Source organism: Myotis davidii, unplaced genomic scaffold (genome assembly GCF_000327345.1).
Source record: "Myotis davidii unplaced genomic scaffold, ASM32734v1 scaffold438, whole genome shotgun sequence".
NCBI lineage: Eukaryota > Metazoa > Chordata > Mammalia > Chiroptera > Vespertilionidae > Myotis > Myotis davidii.
In genome coordinates this window covers 2144560-2162010 of record NW_006290031.1, presented here as the reverse complement: position 1 = coordinate 2162010, position 17451 = coordinate 2144560, and the positions used below count along the sequence as shown (strand labels likewise).

At 42.7% G+C, this 17451-nt stretch overlaps 1 protein-coding gene across 3 annotated transcripts in view; it reads right to left on the bottom strand.

Moving 5' to 3' along the window:
• Nucleotides 1-17451, bottom strand: part of SCLT1 (sodium channel and clathrin linker 1) — a 118452-nt gene that overhangs the window by 5047 nt on the left and 95954 nt on the right. For all 3 annotated transcript variants that reach the window (XM_006762804.2, XM_015563311.1, XM_006762806.2), the window contains one exon: nt 2131-2209. In XM_006762804.2, coding sequence (XP_006762867.1) covers nt 2131-2209 — 79 coding nt within the window. The remainder of the gene's footprint in view (nt 1-2130; nt 2210-17451) is intronic.

Here is a 17451-nt window from a genome sequence, read left to right as displayed (position 1 = left end):
GGTTAGGGCTAAAGGTTTTCTAGAAAGGTTAAGAAGTCTGTTTCCACATGTTCCCCAAACAACTATATACTCCACAAGGTATTAGGGTCAACAGAGTTATTAAGACATTGTTATGGGTTGAATTATGCCCCTAAATATATATTGAAGTCCTAACCCATGGTACCTATAAATGTCTTTATTTGGAAATAGGGTTTTTACTAATGATTATGTTAGAATGATATTACTAGGTTTGGCCTTAATCAAATACAACTTGTGTCTTTATAAAAAGGGGAATTTGGACAGACAGACATGTGCAAAGGGAAGACCATAGAAAGACTCAGGGCGAACACCATCTACAAGCCGAGGAACGCCCGAGGCGGCCGGAAGCTAGGAGACAGGCATGGACCTACCCTCCTCCGAGCCCACGAGAGGAACCAACCCTGCCGACCTCCTGATCAGAACCTCGGCCCTCCAGAGCCGAGACCGCACATCACCAGTGGTAACCTGGTAGAGCAGCCTTAGGAGACTCGCAGCGTCACGAACATAAATCTGACACTGCATGCCATCACTCATGGCTCAAAGAGGCTTCAGTTAAAAAACGCACCAGTTCTTCCATACTTACTTGCCTGAACAAAATGTTTTTGTACTAGTACAACTGGTATTGTTATTCAATTTTTCTGGCACTTGTGGGAATTGAGAGAGTAACCAGCCTAATCAGGAATAAAAAGAAAAACACACTTTCTATGAAGAACAATATAGTTCCCATGTCCTAACACACAAGTGATTACAGGGACTGTCATGCCTAGTAACGTAAAATATTGAAATAACAGTATCCTGTTAAAACGAGCTTATTATATTTCTCAGTGTGCCCAAAAGCAAAATTAAATTTTATGATGAGAACTATACTGGCTATTCCAATTTACAAAATTGTTTAAATATGAAGTCTTAAATTTAAGAGGCACATTTTAAAACTAGAGAGAACTCAGGGAAAAAATGCCATCATCTATAATAATCAATTTCATAATCACTATCAGACTGCACATAACATACATTTTTCTGTCATAATAATAGTTAAGGCACAGTCCAGAAATCATAATATATAGACAGTTGTTCTTTTTTAATGGTTCATTGTGGTTGCTTCTGATCTTCCGATATTATTAACATTACTGTGTTGAATATCTTCCTTTAAATTTTTTCCCATTTTAAATGACCCCCTTAGACCAGATTCCTGGAAGTGGGAGCTATACCAAAGAGTACTTTAATGGCTAGGGTGGAATTGTTTTCTAAATGGTTCATATCAATTTATAATGCTACAAAACTTAAGAGTAATGATTTCTCTCTGGCAGCTATAGCAGGCCACAAAGAGACGGTGGGCCAGACAGACTGTTGAAGAAATTCCAGCAAATACATTCGAAGGTGGAACATCAAAAGGAGAACTAGAGTTCTAGAATGCCCTAATCATAATCTAGAAATTACTTACTTTTTTAACACTTCAAGGAAAAAAACCTGAATTCTTGCTCTAGTTAGCTCTCCAGTTATCTACAGGAGTATTTTAATATATCCCAGGAGGCCAAAGTATTTTCTACGCATCTCTTGTGATGAATGAAAACTAAACAAGCCAAAACCGGTTTGGCTCAGTGGATAGAGCATCGGCTTGTGGACTGAGGGGTCCCAGGTTCGATTCCGGTCAAGGGCATGTACATGGGTTGCGGGCACATCCCCAGTGGGGAGTGTTCAGGAGGCGGCTGATCAATGTTTCTCTCTCGTCGATGTTTCTAACTCTATCTCTCTCCCTTCCTCTCTGTAAAAAATCAATAAAATATATTAAAAAAAAAAAGAAAACTAAACAAAAGGAACAGGTTAAAAAATAATCTCAGACATGCACAACCTCTGAGGGTCCTAGCAGAGTCTCTGAGACCGGCACCAGCACCGCCTCTGTCATGTGCACATGATGGATCCCTGACTCTCAGGCTTTTATTCACACGGTACCACCTGAGGACTTTTGGGTTATGGATGATTTCTACAGGAAATATACACATCTGTACAGCCATTTCCAAGTAGAGAATTAATTTGGACTTGGCTCGAGTAAAAGTCTCTAACATGAATATCAGGCTGCAGCAGAAGGGCCTCCCGCGGGAGTCATTATCTTACCTCAGCTACCTTTTCATTTGCCATTTCCAGCTGAGAAAGCAGCTCTTGGGTATGAAGTTTCTGCCGACTCAGCTCACTCCTATTAATGAAGGGAAGGAAGGAGGAAGGGAAGGAGGGAGGAGGGAGGAGGGAGGAAGAAGGAGGAAGGAGGGAGGAGGGAGGGAGGGAGGGAGAGATTGTTTAAAAAAAATGAACAAGTAGAATCCTTATTAGTGAGATACATGTTCATGTTTCTGTGTGTAAAATAAAGTTTCTTATTAATAGACCACATCTAAAGGACTCATTCATTTCTTTATAAAATATATTTTGGAGGTTGATTGTACAATAATGTGAATACACTTAACACCATTGAATTGTACATTTAAAAATGGTTAAGCAGAGAGAAACCAAGATGGCGGCATAGGTAAACACCTGAAATTGCTGCCTCGCACAACCACTTCAAAAATACAACTAAAAGACAAAATGGACATCATCCAGAACCACAGGAAGGCTGGCTGAGTGGAAATTCTACAACTAGAAGGAAAGAGAAAAGCACACTGAGACTCAGAGGAGGTGTGGAAGTAAAGTGCAGAGGTATGGAGGCGCACTTGGAAAGGGCTGGCAACTGAGGACATGGTTGTCTTTTACAATCGGGAGGGACTCACAAGCTCCTGACGGCTCTGAACGCCAGTTCCGGGTGAGTCTCTGGGGACCCAGACTCATACGGGGAGAAACTGGACTGTTTGTCTGCTTTTAAGAGAGAATCTTAAAAGCAGCAAGAGAAAACTCGAGGGTGGCTTTCAGAGGTGCTTGCAGCGATTACTGCAGGACACTGAGACCTGGGGCTTCTCAGGGTAGGACTGAGGATCAGCCATAGCTGCTTGCTCCGCCCTGTTGATTCCCTGACACCCCGCCCCACCCAAGCTGTGTGCAGAGGCTTTTGCATATGAATGACCTGGCCCTTTGCAATCTAAAATTACCTAACAAACTGCAGCGGGGTCAGAGAGACCCCGAACATCCAAAAGAAGGCCTAAGGCCCCACAGCAGCTTGCATTGCTTCATAGCTGGGCCTCATCTGGGCACCTCCAAATCCCAAACAAAGAAGAAGAATCTGCACATCTCTCTGTACCTCCTGCTGGGTAGCCTCAGGCAGAGGCTAAATTAGCACCCCCGTAGAGATCCAAGAGCCTGTGTACCCAGTGGTCAGATTGGGACCGACCATCTAGATTACAACTCCTCAGATCCCTAAGGGACACACTCAGGGGTCCCCAGGTGCAGTGGGCTTCACTACCCGCCCCCAAGCACGTTGGCCTGTCCGGGGCCAGGTCCTCACCTTTGTTTCTCTGTGTAAAATCACTTCTTTCCACTTCTCCCTGGCCAGCCCCTTCTCCACATTCACGTCTCACCTCCACGGAGGGGCTTCTATGATTCCCCTGATGGAATGCAGCCAAGGAGGCGCCCTCACCTGTCAATACCTTTGTTTGCTCATGACCATTCCTAGAAGCTGGACCATCCTGTTTACTTACTGTTTGTCCATGTTGCCAGCGAGAACATATGGTGAGAAACAGGCCTTTTCTTTCTGTTGCTATACCTTCACATCCAGAGGAGCTCACAGTGTGTGTCCAGTAAATACGTGTGATGTGAGTACATGACAGCCGCATAGGGGTGGATTCTTAACATAAAAGAAGAGAGAGGGCAAGATATTGAAAACCTATTTGAAGAAATAATGACAGAAAACTTCCCCCACCTGGTGAAAGAAATGGACTTGCAAGTCCAGGAAGCGCAGAGAACCCCAATCAAGAGGAATCCAAAGAGGACGACACCAAGACACATAATAATTGAAATGCCAAGAGCAAAAGACAAAGAGAGAATCGTAAAAGCAGCAAGAGAAAAACAGTTAGTTACCTACAAGGAAGTACCCATAAGATTGTCAGCTGATTTCTTAACAGAAACTCTGTGGCCCAGAAGGGAGTGGCAAGAAATATTCAAAGTGATGAATACCAAGAACCTACAACCAAGATTACTTTACCCAGCACAGCCATCATTCAGAATTGAAGGTCAGATAAAGAGCCTCACCGATAAGAAAAAGCTAAAGGAGTTCATCACCACCAAACCAGTATTATATGAAATGCTGAAAGGTATTCTTTAAGAGGAGGAAGAAGAAAAAGGTAAAGATACAAATTATGAATAACAAATATGCATCTATCAACAAGTGAATCTAAAAATCAAGTGAATAAAAAATCTGATGTCCAGAATAAACTGGTGAATATAATAGAATCAGGGGCATAGAAAGGGAGTGGACTGACAATTCTTGGGGGGAAAGGGGTGTGGGGGGTGCAGGAAAAGACTGGACAAAAATTGTACACCTATGGATAAGGACAGTGGGTGGGGGGTAAGGGCAGAGGGAGGGGAGGGAACTGGGTGGAGGGGAGCTATAGGGGAAAAAAAGAGGAACAACTGTAATAATCTGAACAATAAAGATTTAATTTAAAAAACGGTTAAGCAGATACATTTAATATTTTATCACAATTTTAAAATGGTTAAAACAATACATTTTATGTTATACTTCACCATAGGACCCCTCTACCCCACATATATACATGCATATATACTAGTATATTAAAAGTACAAAAGCGTCTTAATATTATCTTGAATATTATTTGGCATTAAATAAAAGCACATTCTTATTAAACAGATACAGTATTCATTAGTATAACTACTCATAAACTACTGTGATTCTTAGCAATAGCATTCATTTTTAGAGTCATATACAGTGCTTCTTAGAAAAGTTCAACTCTGGGAAAATTGAGGTAATGTCAACTACTCCACCATCATTTCAGTGTGGTACATTCAGGACTGGTGTTTTGGTTGCATATGTGCTATATTTTATACATTCATATCTCTTATGTTTTATTAGCTAGCTGGAATTTTCTTATAACCTATGCCGCCATCTTGGTTCTCCTCCTGGAATTTTCTTGTGCACAGACCTTTTTTTTTCTATTCAACATATATGCATTATATTGTTTTTGGCCAAAAATTATTTGAAGAGTCCCAGGTTAGAAATAGATACAATGTAGTCTTAAAAAATAGCTTAAGAAAAGGTCAACTCAATGTCTTGCTTACTAAAATAATAATTCAGGATTAATTTTTCATCCTTTGCCCTTACTTGTTCTTAAAAAAAAATCAACAGATTAACACTTCCAAAATAACTTCAGCTTTGATTTTTTTCCAAAGGAGCTACACAAACAGCTTAAAAACTTAGTCTCTCAGGTGTCCTATACCTAAGTGAATAGTTATTAAAATCAGAAAGCAATCTGGTATAAATACATAGGAGAGAGAAAATGATAATGTCTACAAATCAATTCCACAAATAGTTACTAAACATTCTTCGGGCCAAGTGCAAGGTACATAGTGGTAAACACAGACTAAGAGGGACACAGCTCATTCTAACTCACATAGCTTAAAATTCCCAACATAACAAAAAAAGCAAAATGACTGAAGTGGCAGGTCTTCTAGGTCAAATGCAATTAAAGGTAAATGATTTGCACATTGGTGCCGATGGGAAATAACCTTTGAGTACTACTGAGATGAAGATGAAACAATGATCATATTTATAAAGTCGGCCAACATTCAGTTTATAGAAAACACCTACTGCATAATTTGATGTCTAAACTACTCACTTATATACCCATGACAATTTACCTGAATGACAGTAATAATTTCTAATAAATACTATTAGTAATAATTTCCCCCAAAATTTAAAATCACAAAAATACACATTAAGCCTAAGTTACTTTTTTTTTAAAATATATTTTTTATTGATCTCAGAGAGGATGGGAAGGGGTGAGAAACATCAATGATGAGAGAGAATCATTGATCAGCTGCCTCCTGCACGCCCCCTACTGGGGATGTGCCCTTGACTGGAATCAAACCCGGGACCCTTCAGTCCACAGGCTGACACTCTATCCACTGAGCCAAACCAGCTAGGGCAAGCCTATGTTACTTTTCAAACTGTGTAAATACTATTCTCTTGTGTGTCAAGCTCTGTCACCTCTGGATGGTGAGCAACTGGATTCCTCGTGGTCCCCCTTAAGGCCTGGTTCTCAGCAGAGCTGGGCAAGTAATAGTGCAGACGACGACGATGATGATGATGATGATGGTGACAACAGCAAACACTTCCATGTGCTTCCAATGTGCCAGGCACTGTCCTAGGCGCTTTATTTAAATAAATTCATTCACTTTTTATGATGGCCCTGTGGGACCCCATTCTCACATATGAGAAAATTTAAAGACAGAGACATATGAAAATAAAGTGAAGTACTTGTCTAGAGTCACACAGCTAGTCAGCATAGGGTCAGGATTGAAAACGGGGCCTTTGCTTCCAGTGTGTGCTCTGAGCCCTCCCCTGGATGGCAGGCAATTGCTAAATGAGTAAGTGAAGGGCTATGCATTTGTGTGGTATCAGGCATTCTAGATTGTAAATAGTAACACACTTACTGAAAACCGAACAAGTTTATCTTTATTTTTGATGTATTGCCCAAAGGTTCAGTCTTACATTTAAACTTGATGCCCAACATCAAACTTCTTGCACTGCCTCCAAAACCTACTTCTCATCCTGCCACTCAGATTTCATCCCGCCCACACGTCTGCCCTGGTGGCTTAAGTTAAAAGCGTAGTCTCACTTGCTCTGCAAAGCAGGGTCTAGATTGCCCCTCAATAGACCCTTCCTTTGCAATGACTCTCAGATATATTCTTCCCTTCTACTCAGTGTTACCGTCACAACTCAAGTTCTTAATTTTTAGATTGAGGGGCATAGCCAACGGCTCAGGCTTCTGCGAAGCACCCACCACCACGCACACAGAAGTGCTCAATGAACACAGCGGCCTTCCCTTTCTAATGCTCATATCGCCAGTATGTTCTCTTCCTGAAATACCACTTTAATAACTTGCTTCCTTGAATGATAACTTCCAGGACATTCTGCTACTGGACAAAACAGTCCAAGACTGGCATCAAAATCCCCCTGAATCTTCCCGACCTTATCTCCGATAGGAGTCTTCCTTGTTATTTAGGCTCTCACTGTCCTGCAAACAAACCACATGTATCCCCATTAAGCTCACATTATGTCTTTTTCTGAATCCTTGTGTTTAGATTTGCCATTAAAATCCTGCTCTTTCTTTAAGATTCCACTCTGCCTCAATTCTTTCTATGCCTCCTTCCGAATTCATTTTAATTTCATCAAAGCTTTATGCTTATTTTATGTATAGACATTTAGCAATTCTGTATTGTAATGCTGATTAGTGGTTTACACACACACACACACACACACACACACACACACACACCCAAGAATAATGGAAAACTTTAAAAATGGGGATTGCTTTGCCTTGGCTGTGCAGGACAGTTGGTTGGAGTGTAGTCCTGATATGCCAAGGTTGTGGGTTTGATTCCCAGCAAGGCACATATAAAAATCAACCAATGAAAAAAAATAAATAAAAGAACCAATAAATGCCTGAATAAGTGACAACAAACCAATGTTTCTCTCTCCTCATCTTCCTCTCTTTAAAAATGAAATAAATAAAAATTTTTAAAATGGGGATTGTTTTTAGTTTCCACAGTATCTACCAAAGTTGCTTTACACGTGGGAATTCAGTAAATATTTGCTGATTTATGGCTAACTTTTTGTAGAAAACCTAAGTTAGAAAGTTCTATTCCTTATTTGCTCAGCAAACATTTACTGAGGAATCTACCACAAAACATATTTTAGAGAAAGATAATTTTTATTTATTTAGATTTGTATATATTCCACCCATTTCTACAAAGGATTTGAAGTGGCTAAAATAAGGTGGGGTTTTTTTTTCTTTCAGTTAAACATTTCATTTCGTCTCGTTTCTGAATGAAATTTAGGGAGGTGTGAAAGGGTGAAGAGAACAGTGGTTTCGCCAGCTCTGTCCCCCGAGACCTTCCCGGAGCCTGCCTGTCAGTACTTTGCAGCTGCTTATTTCTCTGCCTGGATGTTTAACTGCAGGGTAAAGGGAAGACCCAGGGGATGATCCGACTCTATTATCTGTGAGAAATTTTCTCTTCATTAGAGAACATCATTGAGAGATCCCAATATCGTTAGTGATTTGGAAAAAAACATTAAACAAGACTTTCCAGAAAGCTTCACAGTGGTAGTATAGTGGAAACACTTGCCAAATAAAGCTACATAATCTCTCCCCTGGAAATCCTTAAACACAGAAGCATCCTTTCCTATCAGGCGTGACTGAGGTACAGCCTGCCAGAGGATAGCAACAGATGACATTTCCAGTTTCTGTGTGACACTGTGGTACTTAAAGAGTACTTTACACTAATTAAAGAATTTAAATGAAACTGTACCCAATTTCTCACTAATCTCTGGCATATTATATGTTATAGGTTTAAGGTATAATGATCTTCTACCTAGTTAATGTAAGTATATAAGAATGAGGAATTTTCCTTATAATATCACTTGACCCTCTGAGTCCTAAATATTTTTAGTTTACTTACATAATTTATGTGTATGTAATAAAAATCCTAGTTATGCTTACAAATATAATTTAGAAATACAGTTGTAAAATGTAATTGATTTATTACCTTCTGTGTAAGTAAAATTTAAAAACACACACACAAAAAATAACTTATATCACCCAGCTAGTGTGGCTCAGTAGTTGAGCATTGACCCATGAACCAGAACGTCATGATTCAAATCCCGGTCAAGGCACATGCCCAGGTTGCTTATCCTATATGATTAAACCCTAATATGCAAATCGACCGAAAGGTGGAACGATCGGTCACTATGTCACGCACTGACCATCAGGGGGCAGAGGCTCAATGCAGAAACTGCCCCCTGGTGGTCAGTGTGCTCCCACAGGGGGAGCGCTACTCAGCCAGAAGCTGGGCTCACGGCTGGCGAGTGCACAGTGGTGGTAGAAGCCTCTCCTGCCTCTGCTGCAGGTGGGCTGTAAGGAGTGAGGGGTCCTGGACTGTGAGAACCCCGGACTGAGAGAGGGATGTCTGACTGCCAGCTTATGGACATCCCCCGAGAGGTCCTGCACTGTGAGAGGACGCTGGCCAGGCTGAGGGACACCCCCTCCAGTGCACGAATTTTGTGCATCGGGCCTCTAGTTTTACATATAGCCATTTTAGTAATTCTGTATTGTAATGCTGATTAGTGGTTTATATACATATATAGGTACACACACACACACTTAAAAAGACTTACTTAAACTAGCCTACAAGATTCTCATGATCTGATCCCTGCCTCATTCCTCAACCCAATGGCCTTCTTTCTCCTCGCTCACCACACTGTAATTGCATGGGTCTACCCTCTTCTAACATGGCTCGCTACCCTTCCATCTGCCTGGAATATTTTCCTGGTGTTTTTGTATAATTAATTTCTTTTATCATTCAGACCTCAGTTTAAATGTCAACTTTTCGGATGACTTTTTAAAACACAGTCCAGCTCCTCAGTGCCCACCCTGTCCCAGATACTGTCTCACATCACCCCATTTGTTACTTTATACCATTGAAGACATCTATACTTGTCTTATTTGTTGGTTTGCCTCATTGTCTGTCTCTCTCCATTAGAACCGAAGCTCCAAAAGGAAGCTACACTCCCAGGCTTAGCACAGTGCCTGGCACATGTAAGATGGTTCTGAGCCTGAGCAGATTTCAGTCAATTTCACATAATCAGTCACCATTTGTAACATTTCTAATATCCTATGACTCGCTTTTTCAAAGTTTTCACTACCAGCAGTACTTGCTGTCATTGCAGAACTCACTAGATAATTCAGTGATTACATTTTCACAGTAGCCATCAAGTGCGGTAATATATTCGGGAGGCTACTGCTAGGAAAACCAATGCAATTAGAGCTTTATTTATAAATACCACTCACAGGAAGCTTATTTTAAGAAGCTATGTGAGGAATGGACTCAAAGGGTACAAAGTGTGGGTAAATTTCCTCACATCTCATTTTAAGTGTGGACCTAAGGATGCGGCTGGGGAGACTGTAAAGTCCATTCATTTCATTAAATAATGAGAGGAGTGCCTGCTGCGCGCTGTACATAACGCTGGTGCTTGTGAGCTGGGGGAGGGGAGCCTGCGGAGGAGATGCAGTCACTGCCGCAGTGAAGCCAGGAACGCCAGAAATACGGAGAAGCTCCGAGGCTTGTAACAAGTAAATGCTGTAACAGTCCTGTGGGGATGAGGGGATCAGCGCATCTCTCCAGAGGAGCAGGCTTTTAAGCTGACATATGAAAGATGAACAGACATTAGGTGGACAGAGGCAGGGTGAGAAAAGGAAGGCCGTTTCAATGAGATCCACATGTGAAGGCCAGGAAATGAGAAAGGATCATCAAGGTAGAAAGCTGGGAGAAGTGCAGTGTGGATGCGCCATACAGACTTCCTGGAAGTTGGGTGTAGGGGGGAAAGGAAGAAGCTGAAACACAAGGAAAAACAGATTGCAAAGGATCTTCTGTCTTGACAGGTCATGGAGATCTTTTCAGGGACATGATAGGGAGGTGCTGAAGTATTTTAAGAAAAGGTGACAAGATTAGATTTGAGTATATAATTTTGCTGATTACAGCAGAAAAAATTGTAAGGATCTATGACAGTAGTAAATTAGGGGGTTATAGCAGCAATCTAAGGTGAGCAATGTTGACACCTGAACTACGAGAGGACAATGGACAGATTCAGGAGATATTCTGAAGGGGGGGGGGAGGGGGGAAGAGCAGTACTTGATTTAGGGTTATGAAGAGAAGGGTTCAGGATGATTTTGCTTGAGTGACTCGGTAGATAGCACCACTCATGGAAAAGGAAATGCAGGGTGAAGGACAAATGTGGGCCAGGCACAGAGGAATCGGTTCAGATCTGAATACATCAAATTTGAGGTGCCTATGATCAGTAGAGAGTTGGAAATATCGATTATTTCAAAAGGGCAGCATTAGAAGCTGTTCTGTAATAAAAATTAATCCTTTTCTTCTCTATCACAGAAATGGGTGTCCTAACCCATGCTGAGAGAATTTCCACTCTAAACGCACTTCGATTCCCCATGTCTCGGGCATGTGTAGTAACTGAAGAGCTATGGTTACAAGGTTAAGAGCAAAGTGTTCTCTGCAATGCATTCATCTCTTTGGAAACACGGCAAATACTTTTTATAAAATAAGAGAAGTTATGCCTCCTTAAGGCATGGAATAAGCGTTTGAAATTTGGGCCAATATCTTAGGCTTTATAATTAATTACTGTAATTGCTCAGATCGTTATCACTGAGGCACAATTTAAGGTAAGAATGGGCCATGCACATTTTGGTTGATACAGCATAAGGAGAAATTTCCTAATGCATGAAATCCTGTAGTTGAGTCTGAAGAGTAAATCACACAAGACTCTGTTCTTATTAGACAAGAGAATTACAAACAAAGGTGTGCTATTCGTCTCAAGGAAATGATGGATCTGCCAGCTGCAGCGAGTGCTTTCTTCGAAACTTTCTCCTATGACAAATTAACATAGCATGTGCCAGATGTTTTTTTTCCTGTTGAATTATACTATAATATGCTTCAGTTACTTTTAGCAATTATACATTTTGTAATCTGCCAGTACCTGCAGCTGCCTCTCATCCTGTTAATTAAAAAAAAAAAGAAAAGCAGTATGGCAGCCAAACATTATAAATATATAGCCAAGAATAATATTTTAGAGATTAAAGAGAATTTTTTTTGGGCTCAGATGCTGTGTAATTGCATACACACACACAGTTTTGGACATGAGATGAAAATATTACATATTGTATATTCATTCATTCATTTATTCAATATAATTTTATTAAACACCTATATGCCTAGCAAGATGTTTGCTCAGAGTCTTGTAGAAGAGATGAACCTAAATGATAGTTATACTACAATTCAGTAAGTGCCATAAAGAAGAATGAGCAGAGTGGTATGGGAGTGTAGGGCAAGGAAAGACTCAATCTGTCAAAGGTATTAAGAATGCCTTACAGGAAAAAATTAAGATATTTGAGATGGATCTGGAAGGAAGAAAATGTTTTCAGGTTGGGAGTTGGGAAAAATATCTCTAGAAAGAAATAGCACGTACAGACTATCCCTAGAATCGTCCTTGATTCCTCTCTTTTCCTTCATACGCCACATTAAGTCCATCAACTCCTTCTATTACCTCTAAAAAAAAAGACTCCCATCTTTCTCTTTCTTCTTAGTCTGAGCCATGATCATCTCTTAACAAGACTTGCAATAGCCTTCTAAGTCCTTTCCCAGCTTTCTTACCTACTTGTATTTTCCATTCAGAAGCCAATGGTCTTAAAAAAAAAAAAATCTGATCAGGTGACTTCTTTTAAAACTGAACACTGGCCTTCATTCACACTTAAAAATCTTTAGCTGGCTAATAAAACCCCTAAGATCAAGTCTCGGACTGGAGCAGAAGCAATCACCAAACATTCTGTGTGCTCCTTATGCATTTCCTAGACTCTTATGCAGTTAGATTAGTTTGGCCAATGAAGACAAAAGGAAGTGATGTATCACTTAGAGCCGACTTAGTTAAGAGCCAGCGTTCTTCCTCCCCGCCTCCCCCGGAACCTCGCTGGTCCAGTGATCTCTAAAAACCACACCTTCAAGGCGGTGGAACCTCTACCACCAGAGCCTTTCTGCCAAACCATCTTAGACAGGTAATACTAAGGCATAAGCAAGAAATAAACCTTCTTGTGTGTTCAGAGTCTGGTGGCCCAAATCTGGCCCTTCTGCCTTCACTTTGTGTACTGTTTCTTTCTTTCTTCTTTTTTTTTTTTAATATTGTATTGATTTTTTTTTACAGAGGGGAAAGGAGAGAGACAGAGAACCAGAAACATCGATCAGCTGCCTCCTGCACACACCCCGACAGGGGATGTGCCCACAACCAAGGTACATGCTCTTGACCAGAATCGAACCCAGGACCCCTCAGTCCGCCGGCCGACACTCTCACCACTGAGCTAAACCGGTCAGGGCTGTGTACTGTTTCTTATATTCAAACATGCCAAGCGTCTTCCTGCTTCTTCACATTGGCTGCTCTCTCCACTCAAAATGCTCTTTCTTCTGATGCTTTAAATGACAGGATCCTTTCTGTCACTAGAGTTCACATTTATTCCCTCACAGAGTCTTCCTTGTCTACCAGTCTCAAGTGTCCACCCATCCATTCATGAGCACATTGATTTTAATTTTCTGTATAGTACTTTTTATCTGACATTAAACACATTTACTTGACAGTTTCCACTGCCCATCACTCAATAAATACGTGATGAGTGAATGGAGTGCAGAATAGGAGTTGTAAAGGGCAGCACGTTTGGTTTATTGGGGAGGTTGTTCAGTGTGACTGGAACACAAGGAATGTGAAGGACAGAGGTAAACAGGCAGACTGCTGATAATAAATACGGTGAAGGAAAGACTGTAGAAAACCTACAGCAACAATAAAGTAGAAGCCGTTAAGTAGTCAGGGCAAGGATTGGATTTGCTTGTTTAGGAAAATAATTCTGAAAGGTGGAGTAGAGTGAAAAAACAAAACAAAACAAAGCAGAGTGAAGGATGCTACTTTAAGAGCCCTAGCTGAGGATGTGCAGGGCCTGACCGAAGGCAAGAGCAGGTATGTTACTGCACGTTTACACATATGCAAGCGTATCCGTGGGATAAATGCTGCACCTGAGATTGCAAAAGGGTCTGCACAGACTCAGTCTCATTAGATAAGCACTCCCTAAAAAGGATTCGCGAGTTCCCACCAATACCATACACCGGTTCCAGTCTTCCCATGTACTTTTGGGCACTGCATGTTAACCATCTTTTACATTTTTGCCGACTTGCTGGGTAAAATTACTGCTTAAGTTTGCATTTCTTTAGTGAACAGTGTGACTGAACCTGGTTTGCGTTGTTTAATGGAGCTTTGCTTCTGTGAGCTGCCAGCTCACATACTTTGTTCCTCATTCTATTAGGTTGATAATCTTTCTCTTAATTATTATTGAAATCTTGGTGGATTCTTCATATGAATCCTTTGTTTTATATTTTGACATTTGTCTTTTATCTTTGGTATCTTCATATAGAATTTTTATTTTTTCGTAAAATCAATTATTTTTCTTTTTTAGATTCTGGGTTTTGTATTTTGATTAGAAAAACTTTTATATTCCAAGATAATAAAAGTAATTATTTCTTTTAATACCTTCTTTTTAATTAGCTCTTTAATCCACCTGAAATTCATTTTATGTGTATGACTAGAGGCCTGGTGCATGAAAGTTCATGCACTGGAGGGGGGTGTCCCTCGCCCAGCCTGCCCCCTCTCACAGTCCAGGAACCCTTAGGGGCGGGAGGTGACCTGGCGATCAGGGGAAGGGAATGCCCCATCACAACCAACAGTCGGACATGCCTCTCGCAATGTTGTTGCTGCTGGTGTTGCTTGGTGACATCTCTCTGTACTGTGGTTCATACTCGCCATGCTGGGGTTATGCCCCGGGTTCCTGATGTTCAAGGCCTGGCCCTGGGGGTTCAGGCCTCCCATTGCTTGCTGCTGCGGAGGGACAGCAGGTCGTGGCCTGCTGGCTTGCATGGCGTTCGGATTCAGCAGGCTGGTTTAGAGCTGAAGGCCGGGCTGGCTGGGCACTTACCTGGCCATGTGCTATTTGATGAGAGCTGCCATCAGCTGACTTGTGGATGTTGAACATGTGCTGCTGCTGGGGGAGCTGGGAGACTTCAGGGTCTGGAGCAGGTCCTGCAAGGCACCTAGAGAGATGTTCTGAGGTGGCTGCACCTTCGGTCTGCGTAGACATCATGGGTCTGGGCATGCCTCACACTGACTGTTGCTGGGGGATGGGTGCCGGCTGCCACTGCCGGGGCTCAGGGGGCAGAATAACAGGCCCACTGACCTGGTTGGGTCACATTCAGGCCCGAGGGGGCCATCTGGCTCTCAGGGGTCACTGTGCCTCAGGGGCATAGCGTTGTGGGTGCTCACCCAGTACAGATGCTGCTGCTGCTGTGCCTCACGTGCAATCTGCCGGGCGCCTCCACTGCTGCAGGTGGGCCTGGGTGGGGGCGGTGAGGCTGGCATCTGGTTGGTCGTCTTCCCAGGGCAAACTGTGGTGCGGGGTTGAGTTCTGGCCACGCTGGAGAAGCTGGCTAGTGACATGCTCACAGGCGATGTCTGGGGCAGTCGGAGCTGTGGTGTCCAGGGTGTGCTGGGATGCAGTGTGGCGGGCCAGGGCGGTGCTGAAGGAGGGGAAGGCAGACTCAGCTGAGGCACGGTGTGGGCGTTGATGGTGGCATCCACTGGCGCATGAGCTAAGCATGCTGCCGGCGGGGCTGTGACTTCTGCTGGCGGAGCTTCTGCTTGATGTTGAGGCAGTGGGGAATGGGGCACGTGTTTTCTTGGCAGTGTTTGGCATGGTAGCAGCAAAGGACCATGAACTGCTTGCACACTCTGCAACCTCCATTGGTCTTGCGCTGGCAGCCCTTGGTGTGCTGCACAACCCACCTCATCTGGCAGGACGGCTGTGGGCAGTTGGCATCGCAGTACTGGCGGGCATGCCTCAGGGACTGGATGCAGCACTGGATGGCCTGGCGCCACCACTCCCGGAGGCTCTTGAACTGTGGCTCACCCGCCCCGCCGTGGGAGCAGAGGCAGCCGCACCTCCTCTGTTCCAGCTCTCCTGCCTCCTCTGTTCCGGCTCCCCCACCTCCTCCACTCTGGCTCCCCCACCTCCTCTGCTCTGGCTCCGCAGCTGCAGTTACCATCTCCTCCCCAATGGCTCCTTTAGTGGCGTCAGTGTTGTTTCCTGAGCAGCCAGCAGAAGAGCTCTCAGGACCCCCTCCTGCCCAGACTCGCCAAGAAACAGGCTATTTTGAAGCCAACTTTTATTGTACTTGCCGCAACAATGAAGCAAGCTGCCCGCTCTCAGCGGCCGCCCCCTGGGACTGGAGGACTCCGGCGGGGCAGCCGCTCATGCTGCCCGCTCTCAGCGGCCGCCCCTCTGGGACTGGAGGACTCCGGCAGGGCTGAGAGGACTGGGCGCCGCCATCTTGTGGCTATGGGTGCTGCCATCTTTGTGTCAGAGTGACAGTTAATTTGCACATTACCCTTTTATTAGATAGGATAAGAAATATTCTAAATGTTTTAAAACATCATGTTTTCACCAGTGATTTAAAATGCCATATTATCATGAGCAAAATTTCCAATTTTACATGGTTTGTTTTTCTGTATTCTGCTCAGATGATCTATCCTGTGCATTACCACCACAGCTTTATCTATTTGGTATCAGTAGGACAAATGTCTCTCATTTTTAAATTTAATCTATAAAAACAATATATCATTCAAATAAGATTAATACAGCTATATTACAGTTACAGATGTTATACATTAACAAGCAAGTATTAATACTGTGCCCTCTTGAAAGCTCAAAATTCTCTGCATTACATACATCCTATATAATAAAAGCCTAATATGCTAAGTGTCTGGTCATCTCTTCAACTGATCAAAGTGCAATATACTAATGATATGCTACGGCCGCTCAACTGCTCACTATGATGTGCACTGACCACCAGGGGGCAGAGAGTTGACGGGTTGAGCAGTCGCTATGACATGCACTGACCACCAGGGGGCAGACGTTCCAATCAGTAGGTTAGTTTGCTGCTAGGGTCCGGCTGATTGGGACTGAGCAAGATGGGCTGGAAACACCCTGGAGCCCTCCCACGGTCCCTCCCTGGCTGGCCAACCTCCCGCATCTCTCCTCAGCTCATATCGTGCACCGGTGGGGTCCCTGAGCTTGGTCTGCGCCCTCTCACAATCCGGCCTGAGGGGTACCCCTCCCCACCCCGAGTGCTCAAATTTTGTGCACTGGGCCTCTAATTTCAAGATAAAAGAATAACCAAGAAGGAATGATTATAAATGAATAAAATTTTATAAATGAAAGCAAACTTCAAACTGAAAGAAGATACCACAGAGGAACTCACATTTTTAAAAAGCTTCTGATACTTACATGAAAGACTTCCTTCTCTGGAAAAATGATTTTATTTAATTAATGTGAGTTAAGTGTCATTATGGCTATACTTACTTATTGGTAGATCTTAAGAAATCATAGGTACCTGGTAATCATATTTATTTGTCAGTTGTGAGGAGGAACAGACGTTTTCTAAGGCAGCAAAACAAGTCCCGAGAGGACTCTAGCATCTTAGGGGTGTTGTGGCTATACTCTTTAACTATAGTAAGTAGGTGAACACATGGATGGTAAGAACATAGCCAATGTATAAGTATTTGTTAAGAAGTAAAGGGGACATATTTCAGGGGAAAGCTTTAATGCATATAGCACGGTAATG